At 57.5% G+C, this 22,944-nt stretch overlaps 1 protein-coding gene across 1 annotated transcript in view; it reads right to left on the bottom strand.

Annotated features, from left to right (window-relative positions):
• Window positions 1-19,290, bottom strand: part of FMNL1 (formin like 1) — a gene marked incomplete at its 5' end in the record, with an annotated part of 28,638 nt that extends 9,348 nt beyond the window's left edge. The window contains 12 exons of the mRNA XM_081108961.1: window positions 1,145-1,255; window positions 1,556-1,630; window positions 2,525-2,618; window positions 2,822-2,898; window positions 3,430-3,538; window positions 5,116-5,133; window positions 5,392-5,529; window positions 5,858-5,941; window positions 6,226-6,299; window positions 7,203-7,316; window positions 8,822-8,905; window positions 19,162-19,290. Coding sequence (XP_080965087.1) covers window positions 1,145-1,255; window positions 1,556-1,630; window positions 2,525-2,618; window positions 2,822-2,898; window positions 3,430-3,538; window positions 5,116-5,133; window positions 5,392-5,529; window positions 5,858-5,941; window positions 6,226-6,299; window positions 7,203-7,316; window positions 8,822-8,905; window positions 19,162-19,290 — 1,107 coding nt within the window. The remainder of the gene's footprint in view (window positions 1-1,144; window positions 1,256-1,555; window positions 1,631-2,524; window positions 2,619-2,821; window positions 2,899-3,429; window positions 3,539-5,115; window positions 5,134-5,391; window positions 5,530-5,857; window positions 5,942-6,225; window positions 6,300-7,202; window positions 7,317-8,821; window positions 8,906-19,161) is intronic.
• Window positions 19,291-22,944: the final 3,654 nt, after the last annotated feature.

The following is a 22,944-nucleotide window of genomic DNA, read 5'->3' as shown; positions in this document are numbered from 1 at the left end:
AGGGGCCGGAGCCCTAGCCTGCTTTTTCCCCTTGATTCTTTTTTCTTTTGAGTTTTTGTTTGTTTGTTTTTAGATAGAAAGAGGGATAGAGAGATAGAAACATTGATAAGAGAAAAACATCATTGAGCAGCTGCCTCCTGCATGCCCCCCACTGGGGATCAAGCCTACAACCCCAGCATGTGCCCTGACCTGGAATCAAACTGGTACCTCTTGGTTCATGAGTCGATGATCAACCACTGAGCCACACTGGCCGGGCTCCTTTATTCTTTATTGAGATATAATTCACTATTTTAAACTGTACAGCTCAGGAGTTCTTAGTATAGTCACCAAGTTGTGCAACCATTATTGCTATCTAATTCCAGAACCCTGTCCCCATTAGCAGCCACTCCACTCCCCATTCCCTCCTCCCTGGCCCCTGCCAACCAACCACCAATCCACTTTCTACTTCTATGGACTTAGCTATTCTGGACATTTTCTATAAAAGCATCATACACTATGTGGTGTTTTGTGTCTGACTTCTTTCACTTATCATAACGTTTTCAAGGCTCCGTGTTGTAGTATGGATCAGTATTTCATTCCTTTTGTGGCTGAATAATATTCCCTTGTGTAGAAATAGCACCCTAGCCTGCTGCTAGACATGGTTTAATCAATCCGATCCCAAAGGCCCTCCCCGACGAAGCCTCCCAAGGAATTCGAGAAGAAAGCTGCAGCTTCTCTGCTCAGGCCAGGAAGCACCAAGCCCCCTGTCCGCCTTCCCCAGGGAAAGGACCTGCCATGGCCGGGCCCATCCGGTGTGCGCCCACTCTCCCTTTGGCCCAGTCTCTCTGCACTCCCCATTGTGCGCTCCGGGAGCCAGACCCAGGGCCACCTAAAGCCTGTTCTCATGCCCGGCTCCATGGAGTGGGTGTCTATTATGTGGCACATGCCATCCTATTGAGAGTCATTATTGTCGCTAAGATTCTCCTATTTTACAGATGGGAAGACTGAGACTCAGAGAGAAGAGACCTATCCAAGGTCACATTGGCTAGGAAGTGACAGAGCCAGGATTTGAACCCAAGCCTGCCTGACCCCAACACCCATGCTGCCAACCACTGAGCCATACTCCGGGCAAACGGTTAAGTCCGGGGGAGAGTGCAGGGCTCACCTCCAAGTACAGGTCCAGGCCCAGGTGGGTGAACTCATATTGCAGGAAGACTCGGAAGTTCATGTTCTCCACTGAGTGTACCACGATGTTGATGAATTGCATGCAGGCCACCTGGGGGTTGGGGATCATGAGCAGGTCTGTGATCCTCTGGGTGAGGGGTTCTCAGTGCCTTCTGCCCCCCACATACTCCCCAAGTCTGCCTCCCTCATTTCTCACTCCACAAACCCAGCTTTGTCCCTACCCATATTTCTCTCCCATGTCCCCTCCCTCCTGCCTCCCCCTCTCAAACATCTAACCCCCTCCCCCACCCCCAACCATCAATCCTCATACTTTGCAGGGGCAGATACCCAGGCCCCGGGCCACACCTTGCATCTGAGAGTGGCCGAGCCCCAGCTGGGCCCCTGAGCTCACCATGAAGTCGATGTTGCTGTCTTCATTCCGGAAGTATTCCATCAGCTTTTCAAAGCGGTGCTGCTCCCCACACACCTGGGTGGGGACAATGGCTGTCACTGAGGCCCCAGTGCTACACCTCCTAAGCCATCTTCTAGCTGCTACAGGCTCCTCTCAAGTTAAATCTCATTCAGGCCATGATTCTCTTCTGCTCAAAACCTCTCCTCCCCCTCGATCTCTCATAACCCTCCCCCTCACTCAGGCTGCACTGGCATCCTGGCACATCCCCACCTCAGGACATTTGCACTTCCTGATCCATCTGTCTGGTGTGCTCTTACCTGAGATAGCCGCCACGCCAAGTCCCTCACTTCCCTCGCAGCTCTGATCAAATCCCACCTTCTCAGGAGGCCTCCCTGACCACCCTGCAACCAGCTCCCCAACCCCTACAGCATCCCTCACTTTTTCCCCATAGCACTGAGCATTTTCTAACACACTATGTAATTTGCATATTTATTATGTTGTTTATTATCTGCCTTTCCCTGCGTATTTCTTTTGTTAACTGATCACTAATACATCTCAAGTGCCCACTCTGTGTCTGACACATACGAGGTGCTCAATAAATATTTCTTAAAGGTATGAAGGCCATGTGCTGACTTCTGCATTGTATTCTCAAGCATTCACTTCTCATGAGCCAGTTAACCAGAGTCAGCAACTCTGAGATGTATGGATCAAGTCCAACTTGGATATGGCAAGGCTGAGGGTCAGAGGGTCAGCCGATGCTCATAGCTGTCCCTGTCACCCCAGGCAGTGCCCCTCCGTGACTCTACATCTTCTCTTCAGAGCTTCCCCATCCCAGATTGTCCCCACCCTGTGTTCCCCAAATGTCCACCTCACATCCCCAACTTCCCCCAGCAGAGGCCACAACTGCCAGCAGGGCTCTAAGCAACACTAGAGGACAAGTACATCTTTGGAAGGGGGGACCTCCAGTACCTCCTTGAAGTTGTCAAAGGCTGCGAGGATGATGTCGTGTCCTCCCCGCACCAGGCACACAGCCGCCAGCAGCTCCAGCACCAGAGCCTTGGTTCTGGGGAGACAGGTCAGGTTGTCCCTCAAGAACAGCAGGCCCAACACAAAGGTGGACAGGGGCCTGGCTCATGACAGACAGGGCAGCTGGTGAAGGGGTGGAATGAGCCTGAGCAGTAGTCCTGAGAATGGGGGGACAGAGTAGGCAAGTGGTAAAGTAGCAGGAGAATCTAGATAGAGAAAGGCTAGGGGCCTGGACCTCACCTGGGGTTCTTGTTGTTGAGGCTCAGAGCAATCTCATTGACACAGGCTGGGTGGCTCATGACGAGGCTGAAGCCAGACTGGGGAGAGGGAAGAGGTCAGCTCCTCCAGGCAGACCCCCAGGACTGCCAGCACTTCTGGGATCGCCAGGGCCACACCACTGCCCTTGCGCTTAGGAAGTTCTTTATATCTACCCACAGCCTCTTCTGAGGCAGCCAAAGCCTGGTCCCTCTTTTTAAATACCTTTGTTCAAAAGTCAGTGTCAGGACTCAGCACCTTGGACAGGGAGTCCTCAAAGGCCGGCTGAGTGAGGGAGGACCGGCTTCACTTATCACTCCTCCCAGTGAAATAACCCAGAGCTGCTCTCCCCATGGGCCTGGTGACCAGCCTTTCTGGGTGGGTATGCCTAAGTCCCCACGTGAGACACACCCATGCCCGGGGTACTCTAGGGGACCTGACCTGGAAGGGGCAGAAGATGGTCGGCCTCAAGACCCTGAGCCAACAGCCCAGATGCCCAGGTCCTCCAGTGGAGGACAGGGTGGGGGCACAGTCTGTCCCAGCACCTCAGCGGCTTAGGCAGCCCCTGGTAAGGACTGGCCTGGCTGACCAACCTGGTAGTTCATGATGGCACGCAAGCACATAATGCAGACGTGGACGTCATCCTTCTGGCTGACGATGCGCGAGTTCCTCAGGGTCTTCCTGCTGTGGGCTGGGGTCAGCCTGGGCCGGGTGGGGAGGAGGCAGCAGGGGTCAGAGTCCCAAACCCAGCTTCCTGGCCAAACCCCCAACACTCAGATGGCCTCTGGGGTGAGAGGGGGGCACATCTACCCAACCAAGAGGGTGGCTGAGGACAGGAAGTTCCCCTCAGTCCCGGCCTGGGGCCCGACATGCTGGGGAGGATGTGGAGGAGGGTGGGTCAGAAAACAAAGACCCTTCACAGAAACTTGGCATTAAGAAGGGTCACTGTGACCCAGCCAGTGTGACTCAGTGGTTGAGCATCGACCTAGGAACCAGGAGGTCAAGGTTCGATTCCCGGGCAGGGCACATGCCCCGGTTGTGGGCTCCATCCCCGGTAAGGGCTGTGCAGGAGGCAGCTGATCAATGATTCCCTCTCATCATTGATGTTTCCATCTCTCTCCCTCTCCCCTCCTCTCTGAAATCAATAAAAAACGTATTTTTAAGAAGAAGAAGGAAAAAAGAAGGGTTACTGTGCTGTGGAGATGGCGAGCCTGTGCGGAAAGACTGTCAAAGCTTGGAAACCGCCATGCAAATGCTCTCCACAAGGGGGCGCTTCCGGCCACATGGGCTTATCTTCCACCTGGAGAGGCGGCCTCTGAATTCAGACTGCCTTGTCTCAAACCCCAGCTCACCACTCACTGTGCAAGTTACTTAGTCTCCCTGTGCCTCCGTTTCCTCATTTGTAACACAGGAATGATAATAGGAGCACCTCTCTGATGGGGTTGTGGGGACTATGACATGAGCTCAGCACAGTGCCTGGCACGGAGGAAATGCTACTAGTATATGAGTGTGCTTAGTCACTCTTTGCTAAAAAGCGTGATTTTTTTCGTTGTTGCAGATCTCGCCAATGGTGACGTCCGCATCAGCTCTTCTTGACAGTCTGTCACATGTCCAACAACACCGTGAGGCCCCACCTTGCCCTTCTGCCTGCCGCATTACCCTGCGCTCGTCATTGCAAAACTATGCCTCTTGCTCACGCTGTGCCTTCTGCCTGAAGTGCCGTTCCCTGTCCCCACCACTGCCCGTTCCCTGTCCCCACCACTGCCCGTAAAGCCCATACCATCGTCAGACACAGTTCCCGTACCACCTCTTCCGGGAAGCCTTCCTGATGCCCCAGTGGCCGCCTCCCTTCTCAGAGCTCACAGTCACACCTCCATGACAGCCTGTCTCGCATTGTCCCCTACCAGACCAAGGACTCCCCAGGGCAGGGTACCTGTCTCCTGAGCACCTGCTGCCATGACTGATACACAGTAAAAGCTAAAAAATACTGGTTCAATGAATGAATGAATGAATGAATGAAGCATGTTGTGAGCTTTTGGGTCTTAACATGAAGATAGTCCTCGTCCTACCCAAAGGGGGAAGAGAGGAAGGTAGGCATCCTCATGAGGCTCCAGGGCCATCTTCTTCCCTCGCCCCACCCCCCAGCAGGATGCCCTGAGTTAGGGTGGGGTGACTTATCCACAGCAGCTGAACCCAGGGGCATCAGTTGAACGCCTCACCCCACCCACCACCACCCGGGAGACCACCAGGCATGCACCTGCCCCCAGGCAGCTACATACCGGGGAGAAGGGGGGCACCTGGAGGCCGCATGGAAGAAAACAGGGGGTTAAATGGATACAAAAGGGGTCCCATTCACCCAGAAACCGCCTCCTTATTCCAGACCCACCCAGATGCCCATCCCTGCCCCGAGCTCTGTTTGAGGCCCTCACTCTGACCCCTAATGCCAGGCTACCCCTCCCACCATCCCTGCTGTCCCAGAGTGAGGCTGGCTGTATGCAGAGATCCAGGGGTGAAGTCTCCTTTCTCCCCATCACCCCGCCAGGGGGCCCACGTACTTGACGGTCAGGTGGCGACTCCTGGGCTGTGGCACCGAGGAGGCGGGTGGGCCCTTGCTGAGGTCTTCCACTGACTGCTCCAGGGGCTTGCTCTTCTCCGAGCTTGGGGCCCCATTGTCTGTGCTCTCCATGTCATACCTGAGGGTCAGAGTCGGGTTGGAGGCCAACACTGCAGGGGTACTTAAGAGAAGAGTGGGGGGAAGTGGGGGAGAGACAGTCCTGCAGGGGAGACGAGTGGGCAGGAGGAGGCTGTGTTCTTGGCACTGTGATGGGTTTAGGAGGGGGAGAGGGAACAGTGGAATAGAAGAGGAAGACACAGGCCTTCAGGAAGAGGCATGGCTCAAGGCCAGTGCAGGGTCCAGCGTGGCTAGGGCTGCACGGGGTGGAGTGACCAGGGGAGCGGCAAGGTACAGAAAGGCGCGGATCAGCACTCAGGAGCAGCACGCGGGCAAGGGCAGGGGCTTACGTGACGGAGCACTGGGCAAAGGCCAGGTAATCGAGGAGCACATCCAGGCCGCGGTTCTCCTCGTTGAGGAACTCCTGCACCCACCTGCGGACACAGGCTCCTTCAGCGCCGGCAGGAAGGTCCTGCCCAGGGTGGGCACACAGGACAGGCACGGGCCCCTGGGGCGCACTTTCCCCAGGGATGCTCGGGGGCTCAGGCAGGACCCACGGCCTGGCCATGCCTCAAGGGGTGTGGGTAGAGGAGGAGGCAGAGAAGCTGTCCTGGATACCTACCCCGGAGGTGGCCCACAGGAGAGAGGAGGGGTAGGAGGGGGACTCAGCAAGGGAAGCCCCGGGGGCTGCCTGGAGGAAAGCTGAGCCCTGGCTCACCCGATGTGGTTTGTCCTCAGGGAGATCTCCAGCTCCCGCAGCACCTGAGTAGACTCCTGGACTCGCCTCTTAAACTGGGGGCCAAGAACAGAGGAGTCTAGTGGGTGGAGCCCCGCCTCCCACAGGCCCTCCAAGCCCTGCGGCAGCAGCCAGCCCTTCCCCCATTACTGGCCTTTCACGTTCAGCCGCCCCCACCACCTCCTCACACCTGCCCAACAGAATAAGCATTCTCAGGCTACACAAACTCCCCCATGCACAGACACGCAGGGTGCACACACAGACCTCCATACACAGACATACAGCACACGTGACACCCAGGACCACAGGGCACACACACATATTCAAACACGAATACCCCAGGTACACACACACATGCACATCCAGACACAAATATAAGGTACCTACACATCTACACACAGACACGTGGGGTACACACACACCCTGTACATGGACTCAAAGATACACACAGCCCGGTTGGTGTGGCTCAGTGGTTGAGCATTGACCTATAAACCAGGAGGTCACAGGTCGATTCCAGGTCAGGGCACATGCCTAAGTTGCAGGCTCCATCCCCGGTGGGGGGTGTGCAGGAGGCGGCCGATCAATGATCTCTCATCTTTGATATTTCTATCTCTCTCTCCCTCTCCCTTCCTCTCTGGAATCAATCAATAATTATATATATATTTTAAAAGGTACACACATATCCATATGTGAATACAAAAGTACACACATGCACATTCATGCACAGACACATGGGGCGCACACACCTATACAAGTACACACGCGTGTGCAGTGTAAGCACACACAGGATATGCAGAGGAACCTGTGCAAGCGCCTGCCCAGGGCACTCAGTCCCTGTGAACACACACTCACACATGCACCCACACAACCACAGGCAAGTTTATACACACAGCTACTCCAGCTGCCCAGAGCTTGGAAGTGCAGGGGAAAGGAACAGAGAAAAAGGGGGAGATGTGTACCCCCAGGTTGGACATCCAATCCGATGCTACCTTTCGGCTGACCCCACCAGTTTCTAGGTAGCTCTTCAGCTTCTGGATATAGGCTGTGGGGGGGTTCTTGACTTGAAACCGCTCCTGGGGAGATGGAATGGGGTGTACAGGAACCAGCCAGGGTAAACGACCAGCCTTTGTCCCAGCATCCCATTCTCAGCTTTGACCCCAGGTTCCTGGAGAATACCAAAGCCCTAACCAAACCATCAGCCAGGTCACTTCCAAAGACCCCAGGCCTGGGCCCAGACTTTCCTTCGCACTGTGGCTCTAGCACAGCCTTGGGTGGAGTATGGAGGGGTCAGTCCTGCCATACACCCCACTTGGGAGGAGGGGACTCAGACCCCCCAGTAGGGGGCACCCTCCCAGCTGGGCATGCTGGGAAGAGAAACAGTCTGGAGGGACCTTATGAACGGGCCCAGGTCCTCCGCAGGCTGGGGGCCCCTTCCCCAGGACACTACCCCAGCTGTCCAATCACCCGGGATGTGAGGTACCCCTGTGTGCCCATCTCCTGGGCTCCTGACTCCCCCGCCCCACCCAGCGCTCCAGGAGCCACTCCCACAAAGAGGTGGTGGCCTATCAAAGGCCTCCTACCAGAGGAGCTCCCATCCTTCCCACCCCAGGCCCCTCACACCTGCCCAGCCCTCCACCTTCCACCTCTCCCAGGCTTTTGAGCCCAACCTGAGAAGCCAGACCCAGTGGCAGGGACTCCCTACTACAGCCTCAGAGCCTCTGGCAGTAGCTCTCCCCAGCTCCCCAAGGCCTAGCCCTTTCCCCACCCCCATCCCCAGACTCCAGCCCTGCCAGCTCCTCCCCTCCATTAGCAGCAGCAGAAGGCCTAGCCCTGGCTCCCAGGGGAGACTCCCTGCTCCCCTCTCCCCACCCTCAGCCTCCCGGCCACAGGCCCGCCTCCCTGTTCACTAAAATCACTGCAGCCACAAGGCCCCACCCTGTCCCAGCAGTGGGAGGGGTCCTCCTGCTACCATGGACAGCAGCCCTAGAAGCTGGCAGGGCCAGGGCAGCCAGTGAGCCTTGAAGGTGGCAGCCCAGGCTCCTGACTGCGCAAACCAAACAGAGGCAGGGGGTCTAGTCCCTGCTCCACCACTTAGTAACCGGTGGGCTTTGGGGAGCTGCGTGGTGGACGGCAGCTCCTCCGGACCCAAGGTAAAAGGAGGACAGGGACCCTGCCCACTTCCCCTGGGGTCAGGCAAAGATGTCCAGCCCCGGGGGATTCCCTTTCTTCCCCCGCCCGGAGCTGGAGGGTGGACAGAGGCTGCTCCAGGAAGCTGAGCAGGAGGATGGTGACACAGCCCCAGCTGAACTGGCGAGCTCGTGGACTAGCCCCCGCCAGCTCTTCAGAGGACAGACCCAGCCCTGCTCATGACTCATGGGTCTCTGGGGAGGCCCATGTCCAAGAGAGGGCAATTCCGGAGCCCTGCAGATGCCACCAGCACCCCAGCACATCCCCACATGCTACCCTGGCCTCTGGGTAGGGTCTTTGCCCTTTGGGCAGCATGGCAGTGCCTCCTCTCCAGCCAGCCCCAGCCTGGCTGGGGCAGGGCATCCAGTAGCAGAAGGGTCCTGGTACCCACCTGGTCACAGATGAGCTCCCACTTCTTCTCGTTGTCATACTGGCTCAGCAGCTGGACCTTGTCCGGGGGCAAGTTCATGCAGTTCTGGGAGGGGGAGGACAAGACAAAGACCCTGAGCCTGGGGCCCAGCAGGAAGGAGGCAGCACGGGCATTTTTAGGGAACCCACTAGGGACCAGCTCCCTAGAGGTCGGCCATACACATGAGTCCCTGTCACCCTCACCCCGGGAGACAAGTAGCATTAGCCAATGAGGAAACTGAGGCACAGAGGTGGAGCGCCCTGCCCTAGGCCCAACAGCTAGAAAGTGACATTGAGATCTGAATAGGAGTCTGCCTGACCCAGGGCCTGAGCTCTGTCACCCCACACCAACTCCCTGGCACTTCCTGGCATGCAGGCAGCGGTGTAGGTTCTCAGCCTAACTTCCTGGGACCTCAAACACCTCTGGGCTCATCTCCCCATCTATACTAATGAAAGGGTAATATGCTAATTAGACCAGACATCTTCTGGACAAAGCCACGGTGGCAGGGGCTGAGGCAGAGGTGGTTAGGGGTGATCGGGCTGGCAGGGGAGAGCAGTTAGGGCAATCAGGCAGGCAGGCAAGCAGGCAGGCAAGCAGTTAGGAGCCAGCGGTCCCGGATTGCGAGAGGGATGTCTGATTGCTGGTTTAGGCCCAATAAACCGGCAGTCAGACAGCCCCGAAGGGGTCGCAGATTGGAGAGGGTGCAGGCCAGGCTGAGGGACACCCTGCCCCTGCACAAATTTTGTACACCAGGCCTCTAGTGTGCAATAAGAAGGTATCATCCCTTCTCCATTGGGGCAAGAAGCTAACAGGAGAGCCATCTACAGCCAGGCTCCAGTGTGGCCACACACCACCAGGCACCACATGCCCAGCCCAGGGCACCAGTGTCTCACAAACACCAGAAAAACCTTTTTGTTGATCCTCACCTGAGCATATTTTTCCAATGATTTTTAGAGAGAGTGGAAGGGAGGGGGAGAGACAGAGAGCTAGAAACATCAATGTGAGAGAGACACATCGATTGGTTGCCCCCCACACGTGCCCCAACCAGGGCCGGGGATCGAGCCTGCAACCGAGGTACATGCCCATGACCCTTGCCCAGAATCGAACCCAGAACCCTTCAGTCCAAGGGCCAACACTCTACCCACTGAGCCGAATCGGCTAGGGTCGTGGTCGGCAAACTGTGGCTCTCGAGCCACAGGCAGCTCTTTGGCCCCTTGAGTGTGGCTCTTCCTAAGCCTTAGGAGTACCCTAATTAAGTTAACAACAATGTACCTACCTATATAGTTTACGTTTAAAAAATTTGGCTCTCAAAAGAAATTTCAATCGTTGTCCTGTTGACATTTGGCTCTGTTGACTAATGAGTTCGCCCACCACTGGGCTAGGGCAACACCAAAAAATCTTGCCATGATGCAGACAGCAGCCTTCTTCCCCATCCCTCTCCAGCCCCTCCCACCTCGTCACTTCTGGAAGGAAGGAGATGGAGACAGGCTGAGGGAGCTGAGGTCAGAGGTCAGGGAATTCCAAGCAGGTGCATCATGGCTTCGGGGTGGGAGGGGGGATTCCAGTGGAAGGTCACCCAGCCACAGGACCTGGGGCGCGCAGACAGCATGCTGGGTCTGTGGCCCAGGCTGGGTCTGTGGCCCAGGTCTGTGGCCCAGGCAGACAGCACGCTGGGGTGGCCCAGGCTGGGACTCCCCTCGAGAGCTAAGGAAACCTCAGCAGGGCTCTGCCTGGGTCTTCATGGGTGTGGTGTCCCTGTCAAGCCCCTCCCCACGGGGCAGGCATACGGTCCTGCTGGGGCTGTGGAGTCACGGGGTGTTGCCAGCACTCAGGGCTCCTGGACCCCCAAGTCTTAGCGGTCTTCCTAATAGACCCAGAAGACGATGCCAATTCACCCCAATGCAGTAAACCTCGGGTTTATTGAGTGTCTACTATGTGTCAGACCCCAGGAAACAGTTCTTGCCCCCCAGGAGCTCCAAGTCTCCTGGGGTGACATGGGAGGAAGCCTGGTCCCCGGCTCGAGTCGCCCTGACGCCCAGACGGGAGGCCACAGCTGGAACTGAGAGGGGCCACACCCTCCGAGGCCCACAGCCAGCTTCCTCTCTGGGGTGCTGGGCCTAGCGCTAGGGCTCTGCCCAGACCTCATCCCCAAAATCACGGCCCTGGGTCAGGCCCAGACCACAGGAAGCTGCGCGCTCAGCCCCCATTGCCCAAGCTTTCTGTCTGGGCCCTGAGGTGAAAGGTGAAACTGCCCTTCCAGCAGCCCCCAGGCCGGCGTGGGGATGCGTCACTCCTCACCCCGCTTATGAAAGGAGCCCCGACTGGGGAAACTGCTGCTGCCTCAGCCGCCACCTCCTCCAACCAACCACGGCCACAGCCAGAGCAGCTCCTGCCCTTGGGGAGGGTTCTACTGGGCCAGGGAGCCTCCCTGCTCTCTCTCTCTCTCTCTCTCTCTCTCATCCATCCCCGCCCCACAGAGACCCAGGGCGGGGCAGGCTAAAGTGATGGGGCAAGGCTGAGGGGAAGGAAGAAGCAGGGAGGGAGGGAGGACAGGCAATAACAAGGAAACCGTAGCAGAACCAGAGAGGAGGGAGGTGGGGGGTGGGGGGGCAGTGAGGGGCAGCTGAGCCTTAGGCAGTGGTTCTCAACCTTCTGGCCCTTTAAATACAGTTCCTCACGTTGTGACCCAACCATAAAATTATTTTCGTTGCTACTTCATAAGTGTAATGTTGCTGTTATGAATCGTAAATATCTGATATGCAGGATGGTCTTAGGCGAAGGGGTCGCGGCCCACAGGTTGAGAACCGCTGCGGCTTAGAGGGAAGAGCCATTTCCCAACATGGGTCTTCCTGGGCCCTCACCCAACCCGGGACCTGTTTGGGGCCTGGAATGGTCCCAGCGGCACCAACCATCCTGGGGGCCGGCTTTGCCTGAAAGCTTACGGAGCGGGGAGCTGGGCACTGCTCTGAGCCTTGCACGCAGGTGACCACTGTCCACTCTCACTCCATCACTGGCACCATGATTAGCCCATCTTACAGGTGCCGGCACAGATTAGGGACCGACCCCAGGTTACAAAGCCAGTAAGAGAGGAGCTGGGTGGGCTTTGAGCCCAGAGCTAACTCTGCCCCAGAGCCTGGCCCGTCCCCCAGGACAGCACCATGGTCATTAGTGGGGAGGGGGAGGCCTCTGCTGGAGCCGGCACACCTGTCCTGACCCACAGCCTTGGCCCACCCTCTCTCCTCTGCCCCTTCCCCACCTGGCCCCCCTCAGGCCCGCAGGCCCACATGCCAGCCTGCCAGACGGGCTAAATTTAGGTTCCGAGATCAGAAATAGCTCTGACAGCGCTGAGCACTAATTAGCAGCTGTTCCTTGGCTATGCCCACCGAGGAGATGGGCACCCTAGGGAGCAGGAGAGGGGCCAGTGGATGCCACTCACTCTGAGTGGGGTGAGGCCACCCTGAAAAATAAGAACAGGCCCCCAGACCCAGGGCCCTCAGCAGGGAGGCAGCACGATGGGGCTGAGCCCTGGGAGACACGTAGAAGTCTGGCTGACAGAGCTCACATGGACCAGGAAAGGACAGGGAAATCCAGGGGTGTGTGAATTGCCTCCTGGGGCGGGGGCTGCTCTGGGCCCACCAGCCCTATCACTTCTTTGCTCCTTGAGCCTCAATTTCCTTCTCCATAAAATGGGCACACTTGCCTGGCCAGTGTGGCTCAGTGGTTGAGCATCGGCCTATGAACCAGGAGGTCACGGTTCGATTCCCAGTCAGGGCACATCCCTGGGTTTCAGGCTGCGTCCCCAGTGTGGGGCGTGCAGGAAGCAGCCGATCGATGATTCTCTCTCATCATTGATGTTTCTATCTCTCTCTCCCTCTCTCTTCCTGTCTGAAATCAATAAAATATATTTTCTAAATAAATAAATAAATAATACAATGGGCACACTTCCCTCCTGCCTCAGACCCACAGAGCTGCTAGGAACCCCCGTGCGAAGCTGTGTTCTGGTGGCAATAATACTCTTCGTGATGCACCACAGCGAAGAGGCACTCCGGGGGATGGGGAAGTGCTTCTCTGATCCCAAGGTGAGGGGCGTGTGGTGAGCAGAAGTTAGTGAAAACATCCAGATAAAACAACCTGCCTCCAAGGCTTGGCCAAAGATGACCTGGCCCTTCGGCACCCTCCCCCTGCCCCCTGTATGCTTTGGGTCAGAGGGAGGAGGAGGTAGGCTTCATCTCCTGGGGTGTAGCCAAGAAAAGGAGCTGATTTCCCAATGTTTCTTTCTTTCTTTTTTATCCCAATATTTCTATTAGAATGCGTGGAGATCAGCCCGGCCTGCATGGCTCAGTGATTGAGCATCAGCCTATGAACCAGGAGGTCACAGTTCGATTCCTGGTCAGGGCCCATGCCTGGGTTGTGGGCTTGATCCCCAGTGTGGGGTGTGCAGGAGGCAGCCAATCAATGATTGTCTCTCATCATTGATGTTTCTGTCTCTCTCCCCTCCTTGCCTTTCTGAAATCAATAAAAATATATTTTTTTAAAAAAAAAAAGGTGTGGAGATCCGTCTCCTCCTTCCCTACTCTTACTTCTCTGAGTGCCAGAGGGTCCTCCAGCCTTGCTCCCCCAGGACCAGGCCCTTGCAGGTCTTTACGACGCCCCCCCACCCCCACCCCAGTGCTGACGTCAGGAGGCATCCCTGGAGACTGAGGGGCTCCGGCTACATCTGGACACAGCCACACCCTCCAGTTTCACTTTCATTTGAGCTGAGACTAATTCCAACCCACCTGCCCACCCTCTCCCCTTGAGGCCCGCCCTTGGAGCCCCAGGATGCCCTTGAACTTGGGCACCAACTCCAGTCTCAGACCAGCCCTGCAGGGGTTCCACAGCCCAATGAGCCTAGAGTGGCCCTGTCCCCCAGCCCCCACTTCTCCACCTATCTCCCCCACCCACCTCTATCTGGCCTCAATCTCGGTTTTAGAGCTCCCAGCATATCTCCAAAAACAATCAATTTTATCCACTTTAAAAAATTCCAACATCTAGATTTTCTGGGGCTTTTAGGGCAAGCAATCCAGGCCTATAGGAGAGGGTTGTGGGGTAACCCAAGCCTAGGATCAAGTACTGAGAACCCCAGAAAGTTAACAGTTTCTCCCATCAGGGTTCAAGGATTCCCACAGCAGGGACAAGGACAAGCAGGGTGGGAGCCAGGGCAGCAGGCACTGCCCATAAAGCCAAGTTGATAGGAGAACAACAACAATAATAATAAATAATCCCAGCCTGGCTGGTGTGGCTCAGTGGTTGAGTGTAGATGTCTGAATCAAGAGGTCACAGTTCAATTCCCAGTCAGGGCACAAGCCTGGGATGCGGGCTCGATCCCCAGTAGGAGGCATGCAGGAGGTAGCTGATCAATGATTCTCTCTCATCATTCTCTCTCATCATTGATGTTTCTATCTCTCTCTCCCTCTCCCTTCCTCCCTGAAATCAATGAAAATTATATTTAAACACTAATAATAAATACTCCCAAAACATTCTGTGCGAGGTTCCATTCTAAATGCTTTAACTCATTTAAACCTCAACAAGAAGCCTACGGGATTGATACTATTTCAATCCCCATTTCGCAAATGAGAAACTGAGGCACGGAGAGATTAAGCTGCTTGCCCACAGTGACCTGGCTGGCAAGCGGGTAAGACGATTGCGTTCCCTCTAAAGAAGGAGAACCAAGGACTATGAAAAATGTGGGTCCTGGCCCCCCAGGGTCTTCTGCAGACAGCCTGGCCCAGTCTCCCGTCTGAGGAATCAGGAACAGCCAGCCCCATTTCCTGCCACCCAGCACCCTACGCTTCCTGTTGTTGCCCACACCGAGCTCTTACTCACTGGGGAACCCCCCCCTCCCCACCACCACCACCACCACCAGCGCACCCTCTCTCAGAGGGAAGTGGAGGCCTCCCTGCCCCCTTCCACATGTGCATACAGTTAACCAGCTACCGTTAGCAACACCGCTGCCCCACCCTCCAGGAGAGGCGGGCCCTCCCTCTCGTGGTTTCCGGCCGCCAGGCAGTTTTCGGTGTAGGCCCTACTGCTGCCGACCTGCATGATGGCAGGGAGGGCAGCCTGGCCGGTGATGGCTAAAGACAGCAACCTTGGTTGGTCTTGGTAAGCGGGGTGGGGCAGGGGAGAGGCCCAAGTGGGCTCTTTCATCTCGAAGGGCCCCAAGATGGAGAGGACCGGACCGAGCCCACCGTCATCCCACCCACCCCCCCACCCTCCCACCCCCCCACCCCCCGCCTCACAGTGCAGTGTTTACTGAGCACTTGCTCTGCGTCAGGCACGGTGCTAAGCCCTCTATCTAATCCCCTCAACTCTATTTCTTTTTTAATATTTTAATTGATTTTTTAGAGAGAGGGGAAGGGAGAAGGATAGAGAGATAGAAACATCAATGAGAGAAACATCACGCAGCTGCCTCCTGCACGCCCCCCACTGGGGATCAAGCCCACAACCCGGGCATGTGTCCTGACTAGGAATTGACCTCCTGGTTCATGGGTCAATGCTCAACCACTGAGCCACACAGGGCGGGTCCCTCCTATTTAATCCCTCCAACAGTCCTAGGAGGCCGGCATATGCCATTACTATCCTCTCTTTTCACACGTGAGGAAAACTGAAGCTCGGAAGGGGCAGATAACTTGCTCAAGGTATAAAGTGGCAAAGACAAAACGCAGCACCCAAGCTTCACGACCCCAAAGCCCAGGAATCTCCTCTGCCTTTCCCATGAGTAACCCCGGCCGCTCCCAGACGCAGGAGGCCCAAGCCACCTTCCAGGGCTCCATGTTTCTGGGAAAAATGCAGAGGTGGCCCTCCGAGCAGCCCCACCTGCTCCTGCCCATCTCACCCAGCTCTTTGCCAACTGGCCCCAGATGTCACTGTGAATCATGCCCACCGCATCCCTGGGTGCCAGGGCCAGCATGTGCCCGCCCTGCCTGCTGGGAATGTCAACCCGCAGCCTCTGCCCAGCCCAGCATCTGACCACATGGCCACCACTCCACTGGGATCCTCTGTGTGAGACCCCCCCAGAGATGGGAGGCACAGGACCTGAGCCACCCCACAGCTACATGCCCCCATACTTCATCTGCCCCACCCCAGGGAGTGGGACAGAAGGTCAAGGAGACAGCGCCTCCCTGGCAGGCCCACAGCATGGAGATACCACCTCTGCTCCTTACACCAGCTCCAGCAGGGAGGGGGTGTCCAGCTAAAGCAGGATCCCAGCACCCACACCCTGCTTGGGGCTGTCCTGACCCCTCCACACAGCCTAGCCAAGTGCCCATGACCCTGGGCACAGGCTAAGGCACTCCCAGGTAGCTAGGCCCCATCAGGCAAATTCTTCTCCAAGTGGTCCAGCCTCCTTTTGGATGCCAGCATCACTCTCAGCCTCAAGGACAACATCCCAGTCACCTTCCCTGGATCCCGTTGCCCTAAGATTACAGGCTCCTCCCTGCCCAGACAGATCAGGGTGTCCTCTGCCTGATCATAAGCATGGCACTCCTGGCAGGCCTGGAAAGAGTTCTTGCCATCCCAAACCCTAACCCTGGTCGGGGAAGGCCTGAAGGGGCGGAAGACACCCAGCTGTGGGCATGGCACAGGAGAGGCGAGAGTGCAGAGCTGGCGGGCTGGTTTCCCACCATTGCAGCAGGCCCAAGTCGCTGGGCAGCATCGCTCCTCCGCTGTTGCTAAGGCAGCAGGCGGAAATCCTGGCTCAACCTGCCCTTTCTCCCCACCCCCATTTTAAGCAGGGGCACCCCTCTCTCCTACAGCCTTCTTAGAAAAGTAGCCCCACCACCCACCCTTGCATGGGAGAAAGGCTGCGGTGGGGGGGGGGGGGGGAGGAAGAGCAAGCTCCCGCATCTCCTTTTTGGCTGTGGGCCATGGTGGGGGCACCACCCCTCACAGACAAGATGGGTCCCACAGCCAGGAGCCCAGCAGTGGTTTGGGGTTTCAGGATCCTGCTCCCTACCAAGAATGAAAGGGCGGAGCTTAAACGAAAGGAAGAGGTTCCCTAGGGCCAAGTGACTAGATCCCAAGGGGCGGGGACTGTGCTTCTCCCATCAAGACTGGGTGTCTCTGGGGGAGATGGCCCATCACGCTCAGCCGTTTTAGGTTCTTCTCTTGGACATTCACGAAGGGCAGGACTCAGATGAAGGCCGTGCTCAGATGAAGGCATGCCCTACAATTCCCATCGCCAGGCCCGTGGGTTTAGCCAAAGCCTCAGTCCTGGGCAGCCTCAGGCAGGGACCAAGGCTGCCACCCAATGGAGCTCATGCCCCTGCTGGTGGGGAGTGAGAAGAGCCAAGTTCTTAGCCAAGTAACCTTGGGTTGAGTGCATTCTGTCTATACAGGATGAGGGACAGGGTGATCTGTCCCCAGGAAGATGAGGTGTAAACACACTGGGGCAACCGGGGCCTGGGGTGGTGCTGCCCTAGATTTCTACCCAGCCACCACCCTTTCCCGCCCCCCCCCCCAGGACACCCTTTAAGGCCCATCTTGGGGCCTCCGCCCTCCACACCCTGGTACTTAGGCACTCCCAATGGCATTTCGTGTCAGACTCAGCCAATCTGAGCAAAGGCCAAAACGCCAGCAGAGCAATCAAGTCCCACACATGCATCAGAACCTCAACCACTTGACTTCTGGACTTTCCACTGGTCTGAATTATTCACATGGCTCCTCCTCATTAGTGCATGTAACAGAGAAGGAATTGGGGCCTGGACCTCACCCTGAGAGCCAGTCCAATCCTCATCCATAGACACACAGGGGGCTGGGGGTTGGGGGGGAAACCTGGGTTCCCCAGTCAAGCTGGCAGGGGTCCAGGGATCCACCAGCAACTCAAGCTCCCCAGATGGCCCCAGACACCATCTCTCTTCATTCTCCCCCTCTCCCCATCTGCTCAGCTCAGCTCAGCTCTGCCAGGCCATGGGTTTGGGGAAAGGGGAACAGGTGTAGGGATCGGGTAATCGGGGCCCAGCCTGGTATGAGGTGTCCTTCAGAGTCCCTCCCTCTCCCATAATCAAGCAAGATGCTTCTCAAGCATAGACCAGACCCCACCCCATAGCTCCTCCAAACCCTCCGAGCCTTTCTCCTGGGAGGGGGCAGCAGCCAAGATTTCCAGGAACTGTTAGGAGGGGCCATGCAGAGGACCTGGCAAGGGCGGCCTACTCCCCAGGGGAAGGGAAATGATGTCAGGGAGGTAGAGGGGAGAAGTACTGAGACAGCCACCAGCCAGCACTTCTCTGCTGCCTGCGCTGCCCTGGGCCCCCCAACCCCCCTCACACCTGCAGTGCCAGGCTGCTCAGACTGGGCAGTGCCTCTGGGGAAAGGCAGGGCCTTATTCGCCTGTCACCCAGTGTCCAGCAAGGGAGCTGACAAGAGACAGGCCACCAGGCACTGAGAGAAGGGAGCCTGGGAGCCTGGGACAGGGCTGGGCTGGGGAAAGGGAAGTGAGAATGAGTGACCCCTTCTCCTTACTTCTGCCTCCCACCAGGTCTTAGGGAGCCCCCACCCACCCAACACATCCTGACTGCCTCTAGGCTCCCTCCCCAGTGGCCAAGTCCCCAGATCCCCAATTCCCGGGAGCAGGTGGCAGTGGGCAGTGTGGGTGCCTCCAGACTTTTGCTCCCCACCAAGCCAGAGTGAGCAACTCTTCCTGACCCCATCCTTCCTACCCTTAATCCCTGCAGTGGTAGGAAGGGGTGCCCAAGATAAGGACCCTGGGCAACCTCTCCCGGATAGAGGGGGCGAGAAACACAGCATCCCCTCTGCAGGATCTGACAGCCCAGCTGCCAGCAGCCTAGGCACCAACACATCGAGACCAAACACCCAGCTCCGTCTCCAGCTGCCAGGAGGTGACATGTCACCTCTGCCATCTTTGACCCTGAGACACCAGCAGATGCTCCAGACCCGTGCCTGGTGGCCGGGCCTGTGTGCAGTGGCGAAGGGGGTGTCCCGCGAACCCCTTTTCCGGGCTCCACTCCCAACTTGCTCACAGGACATTTTTGCTTAGACCTTTAGATCCGAGAGCACTGGGGGGATGGGGTGTCTTGGGGCGGGAGACTGGGTGGTTGAGGAAGAAAGTTTTGGGGGGAGAGTGCTAAGTCACTGAGAGAAGCCACCGTCGGTGCCACCCCGCGGAGGGCAGCCACTGGGCTGGGGATCTCCAAGCGGTACCTGAGCCCCCGGGGGGCGGGGACGCGTGCCGAGCTCCTGCCGCCCCCCTCCCCAACACACACACACACACACACACACACACACACCCCGCCCGCGCCCTGTGCGCGGCAGGTCAGCCTCACCAGAACGCGGTTGAACCGTTCTTCCAGCTCGCCCGCCGCGGGCATCGGCTGCTTGGGCGCCGCGGGCTGCTTGGGTGACGGCGCGGCCAGGCCCGCGGGCGGCTCCGCGCTGCCGGCCGCGTTGCCCATGGTGGTCCCCACCCAGCCCGCCAGGCGCCTCCAGCCTCGGAAATCCAGCTTTCCGGGGGGCCGGGGGCGAGGCTCCCGGCCTGGGGACGAGGTGAGCCGCGGCTGGCAGCGGTCGCGGGGGGCTCGGCGACGCGGGAGCTCGGCTCAGCGGCGCGCGGGGGCCCGGGCGCGGCGTCCCATCGCGGCGGCCCCGTCCGAGGAGCCGGGCGGCGAGCTGCGGGGTGGGGGGAGGAAGTCAGGCTGCAGGCCGCCGGGGCCAGAGGGCTGGGCCGGGGGCAGGAAGCTGCGGCGCGGGCTCCCCCCTCGGCGCGTCTCGAACTTCTGCTCTCGCTCCCGGTGCGCGCAAACCGCGCTCCGCCGCCGCCGCCGAGCGCCCAGCCCCAGGGGGGCGGGCTGCAGGGAGGGGGCGGGCGCGGGGTGCCGGCCGGGGTCCGCGGCGGCCATGGCGCGGCGGGGCGGGGGCGGCCGACCCGGTTCACCTGCCGCAGAGGGGGCGGCGGGCGCCGCTTCACCTGCCCGAGCGGGAGGCGACCGAGGCGAGGCGGAGGCGGCGGCGCGCCAGGCAGCGCCTCCGGGTCCTAGAACCGCAGGCTGCCTCTCTCTCCCAGCCGGGCATCGGCGGGGTCCGCGGGCATGGGGTCCCTGCTGGGGGCCGGGTGGGCAAACCTCCAGCTGGTGACGGTCAGCCACTGCGAGCGCGGCCGGGAGACCCATCACCGGGCAGCACGGGGGCGCCAGGGCTGCGTCCCCCTCTCGGGTTCCCGACCGAGAAGGTGGGAGCCCCCTTCCAGGCCCCCCACCCCTTGTTTCTCTCCTCTGTGTAGCCCAGGGAAGAGCTGAGGACCAGAGGGAAGCATCTGCAAATGAGAACCCCAAAGAAGGGCGGGGGGGCGGGGAGCGCAGACCCAGTCCAACGGCGACCCCTCCCCGCGACCTGTCCCGCCCTGGACCAACTCTCCGCGCCTGTGTCGGCACCCCCAGTGGCTTTAGAATGCGAGCGCCCGTGGAAAAGGGCAGAATTCCAGCATCTGGGGACCACCGAGGCAGTCTCCAGGAGACGCGTGGGGGCTGGGAATGGAGGATGAACGCTGGCATCCAGGCTGGGAAAGGAGCAGGCGCTGCAGAGGGGAAATGAATCTCCTTGACGCTGTCACCAGGGACCTAAGGTAGCTTCGCATCTTGGAGAACAACAGTCTCTGGTGCCTGGCAGTTCCAGGAACACTTCAGAGGTCGTCTTCCGTTTATCCGGACAATGACCAGGGAAGGCAGTGTAGATAGTGACACCCTAATTTTAGAGACGGGGACACTGAGGCTCAAGGAGGTTGTGTTGCCCGAGGGCAGGCAGCTAATAGAAAGCAGAAACGGGCCTCCTCTCCGTTCACCCTCAAAACCTACTCTGCCTTGGAGCTGCTGTCCTGGCGCCTCACGCCCCTCCCACCCAGGATGGACCAGAGGATGAGAGTATTGAGGGGCGTAGCACCCCAGGTCTGGGCACAATCTCCAGTCTGAGTTTGAAGCTTTTCTTTCCGTTGCTCCCCATTTAGTGTGTGGGGATCCCCAGGTGGCCTCTTCTTGCACTGCCCGGACATCGAGGAGGCAGGACCCATTCATGAGCCCTGGATTTTCTCTAGGCCAGGCCATAGTTTCCACTTCCTTCTGCCCTCCCTTTTATTTTATTTTATTTTATTTTTTTAAATATATTTTATTGATTTTTTACAGAGAGGAAGGGAGAGGGACAGAGAGTTAGAAGCATCAATGAGAGAGAAACATCGATCAGCCGACTCCTGCACACCCCCTACTGGGGATGTGCCGGCAACCAAGGCACATGCCCTTGACCGGAATCGAACCTGGGACCCTTCAGTCCGCAGGCCGACGCTCTATCCACTGAGCCAAACCACTCAGGGCTGCCCTCCCTTTTAAATAAAAATAAATAAAAACCCTGACAAGAATTTAAGCAGGAGCTGGGAAATTAACTATCTAATCTTAAGGAGGGCCCTGGAATGAGTCAGCCCCTTCCCCCAGGTCTTCCTGATGGAAACCAAGGTCATCAGCCCCTCAGGTGGGTGAGAGATGTAGTCACTTCTTACCTGTCCCAGCCAGGGACCCAGAAGGTCAGACACAGCAGCATTCTCTTGGGCGTGCTAAGAAGGGGATCCATTCTGGACCCACTGCCCTCACCTCCAGCCTAGAACAGACCAGAGTCTTGCCCTTGGATTCTTGCCCTTGAGATTAGCTAAGACCTCTTTCTTTCTTTCTTTCTTTCTTTCTTTTTTCTCCTTTCCTCCCCCCCCGCTTCTTTATTTCTTTTTAAAGAACTTGGTCCCAGATCTCCACAATGAACGACCTCTTCCCATGTAACAACAAGCTTTCACTTAGCACCAGCTGTGTGCCCAGCCTGCGCTCTCTCCTGGAGGGTCTGTGGCAGATGAGAAGAGTCCCTGTTCTTCGGCTGCTCGTAGCCTAGCAAGGGACACAACCACATGTGGGACAGTGGCTGCCACCAGCCACGCCCGCGGCGCCAGGTGTTCACACTTCCTTCCTCTTGCCCAGAACTACCTCTTTGAGCAAGTAGGATAAGGACAGAAGTTGTGCCCGCAGCTGAAAACCCCCGCAGGGCGGGGAGCCTGCAAGGCGGTAGCTGCCGGCCTGTGCCCTCAACACCATTGCCAGCCACCCTCACTCCTGGTGTGGTGGAATCAGGCTGGGCTGAGTGGAACCTCTTGTGTGGAAAACAGCTAGCCCGGCAAGCTTACGATGTCTCTCTCTTGTGCTGATCAGAACTGAGAGGAACCAAAAAATAAGAGGGGAAGAATTTAATCAATTATTACCCAATAAAATGTGGTTGGCTTGGCGGCACAATCTTTCTCATCGTGGTCCACAGAGGAGGAAATCCTAGAAGGGATGCTTGAAGTTTGGAACCACTGCTTTGGTGAGTCTGTGCTTCCCCCTACTGGGCACAGGCAGTATGGCAGCCAACATAGGGCGAGGCCTCTAGTGGTGATGAAGATGAGTCACAGCGTGGGTGACATTTCTGGACTGTTGCCTTGTCACCTCCAAGGCAGGGATTGTGCAGCCACTGGATACACTGAGTAGGTGACCGAGCAGATTTCTCCAGGAATTTCCTCACTCCCCGCGCCACCCGCCCCCCCCCGGCTTACCATTACTCAGCTGGTGCCTGTTCAAAAATAAAAATAAAAGGTAATACATGTGCATAGTTAAAAAGAAAAACAGTTTTTCGCCCTAGCTGGTTTGGCTCAGTGGATAGAGCGTTGGCCTGCAGACTGAAGGGTCCCAGGTTCGATTCCAGTCAAGAGCATGTACCTTGGTTGCAGCCATGTCCCTAGCAGGGGGTGTGCAGGAGGCAGCTGATCGATGTTTCTAACTCTCTAGCGCTCTCCCTTCCTCTCTGTAAAAAATCAATAAATATATATATATGAAAAACAGTTTTATTTTTTTAAACATATTTTATTGATTTTTAAAAAATATATTTTATTGATTTTTTACAGAGAGGAAGGGAGAGAGATAGAGAGTCAGAAACATCGATGAGAGAGAAACATCGGTCAGCTGCCTCCTGCACATCTCCCACTGGGGATGTGCCCGCAACCCAGGTACATGCCCTTGACCGGAATCGAACACGGGACCTTTCAGTCGGCA

This window comes from Myotis nattereri (assembly GCF_964212035.1).
Source record: "Myotis nattereri genome assembly, chromosome: 16".
NCBI lineage: Eukaryota > Metazoa > Chordata > Mammalia > Chiroptera > Vespertilionidae > Myotis > Myotis nattereri.
Note: the sequence above shows the minus strand (reverse complement) of the source record. Positions and strands in the feature narration are given on the sequence as shown.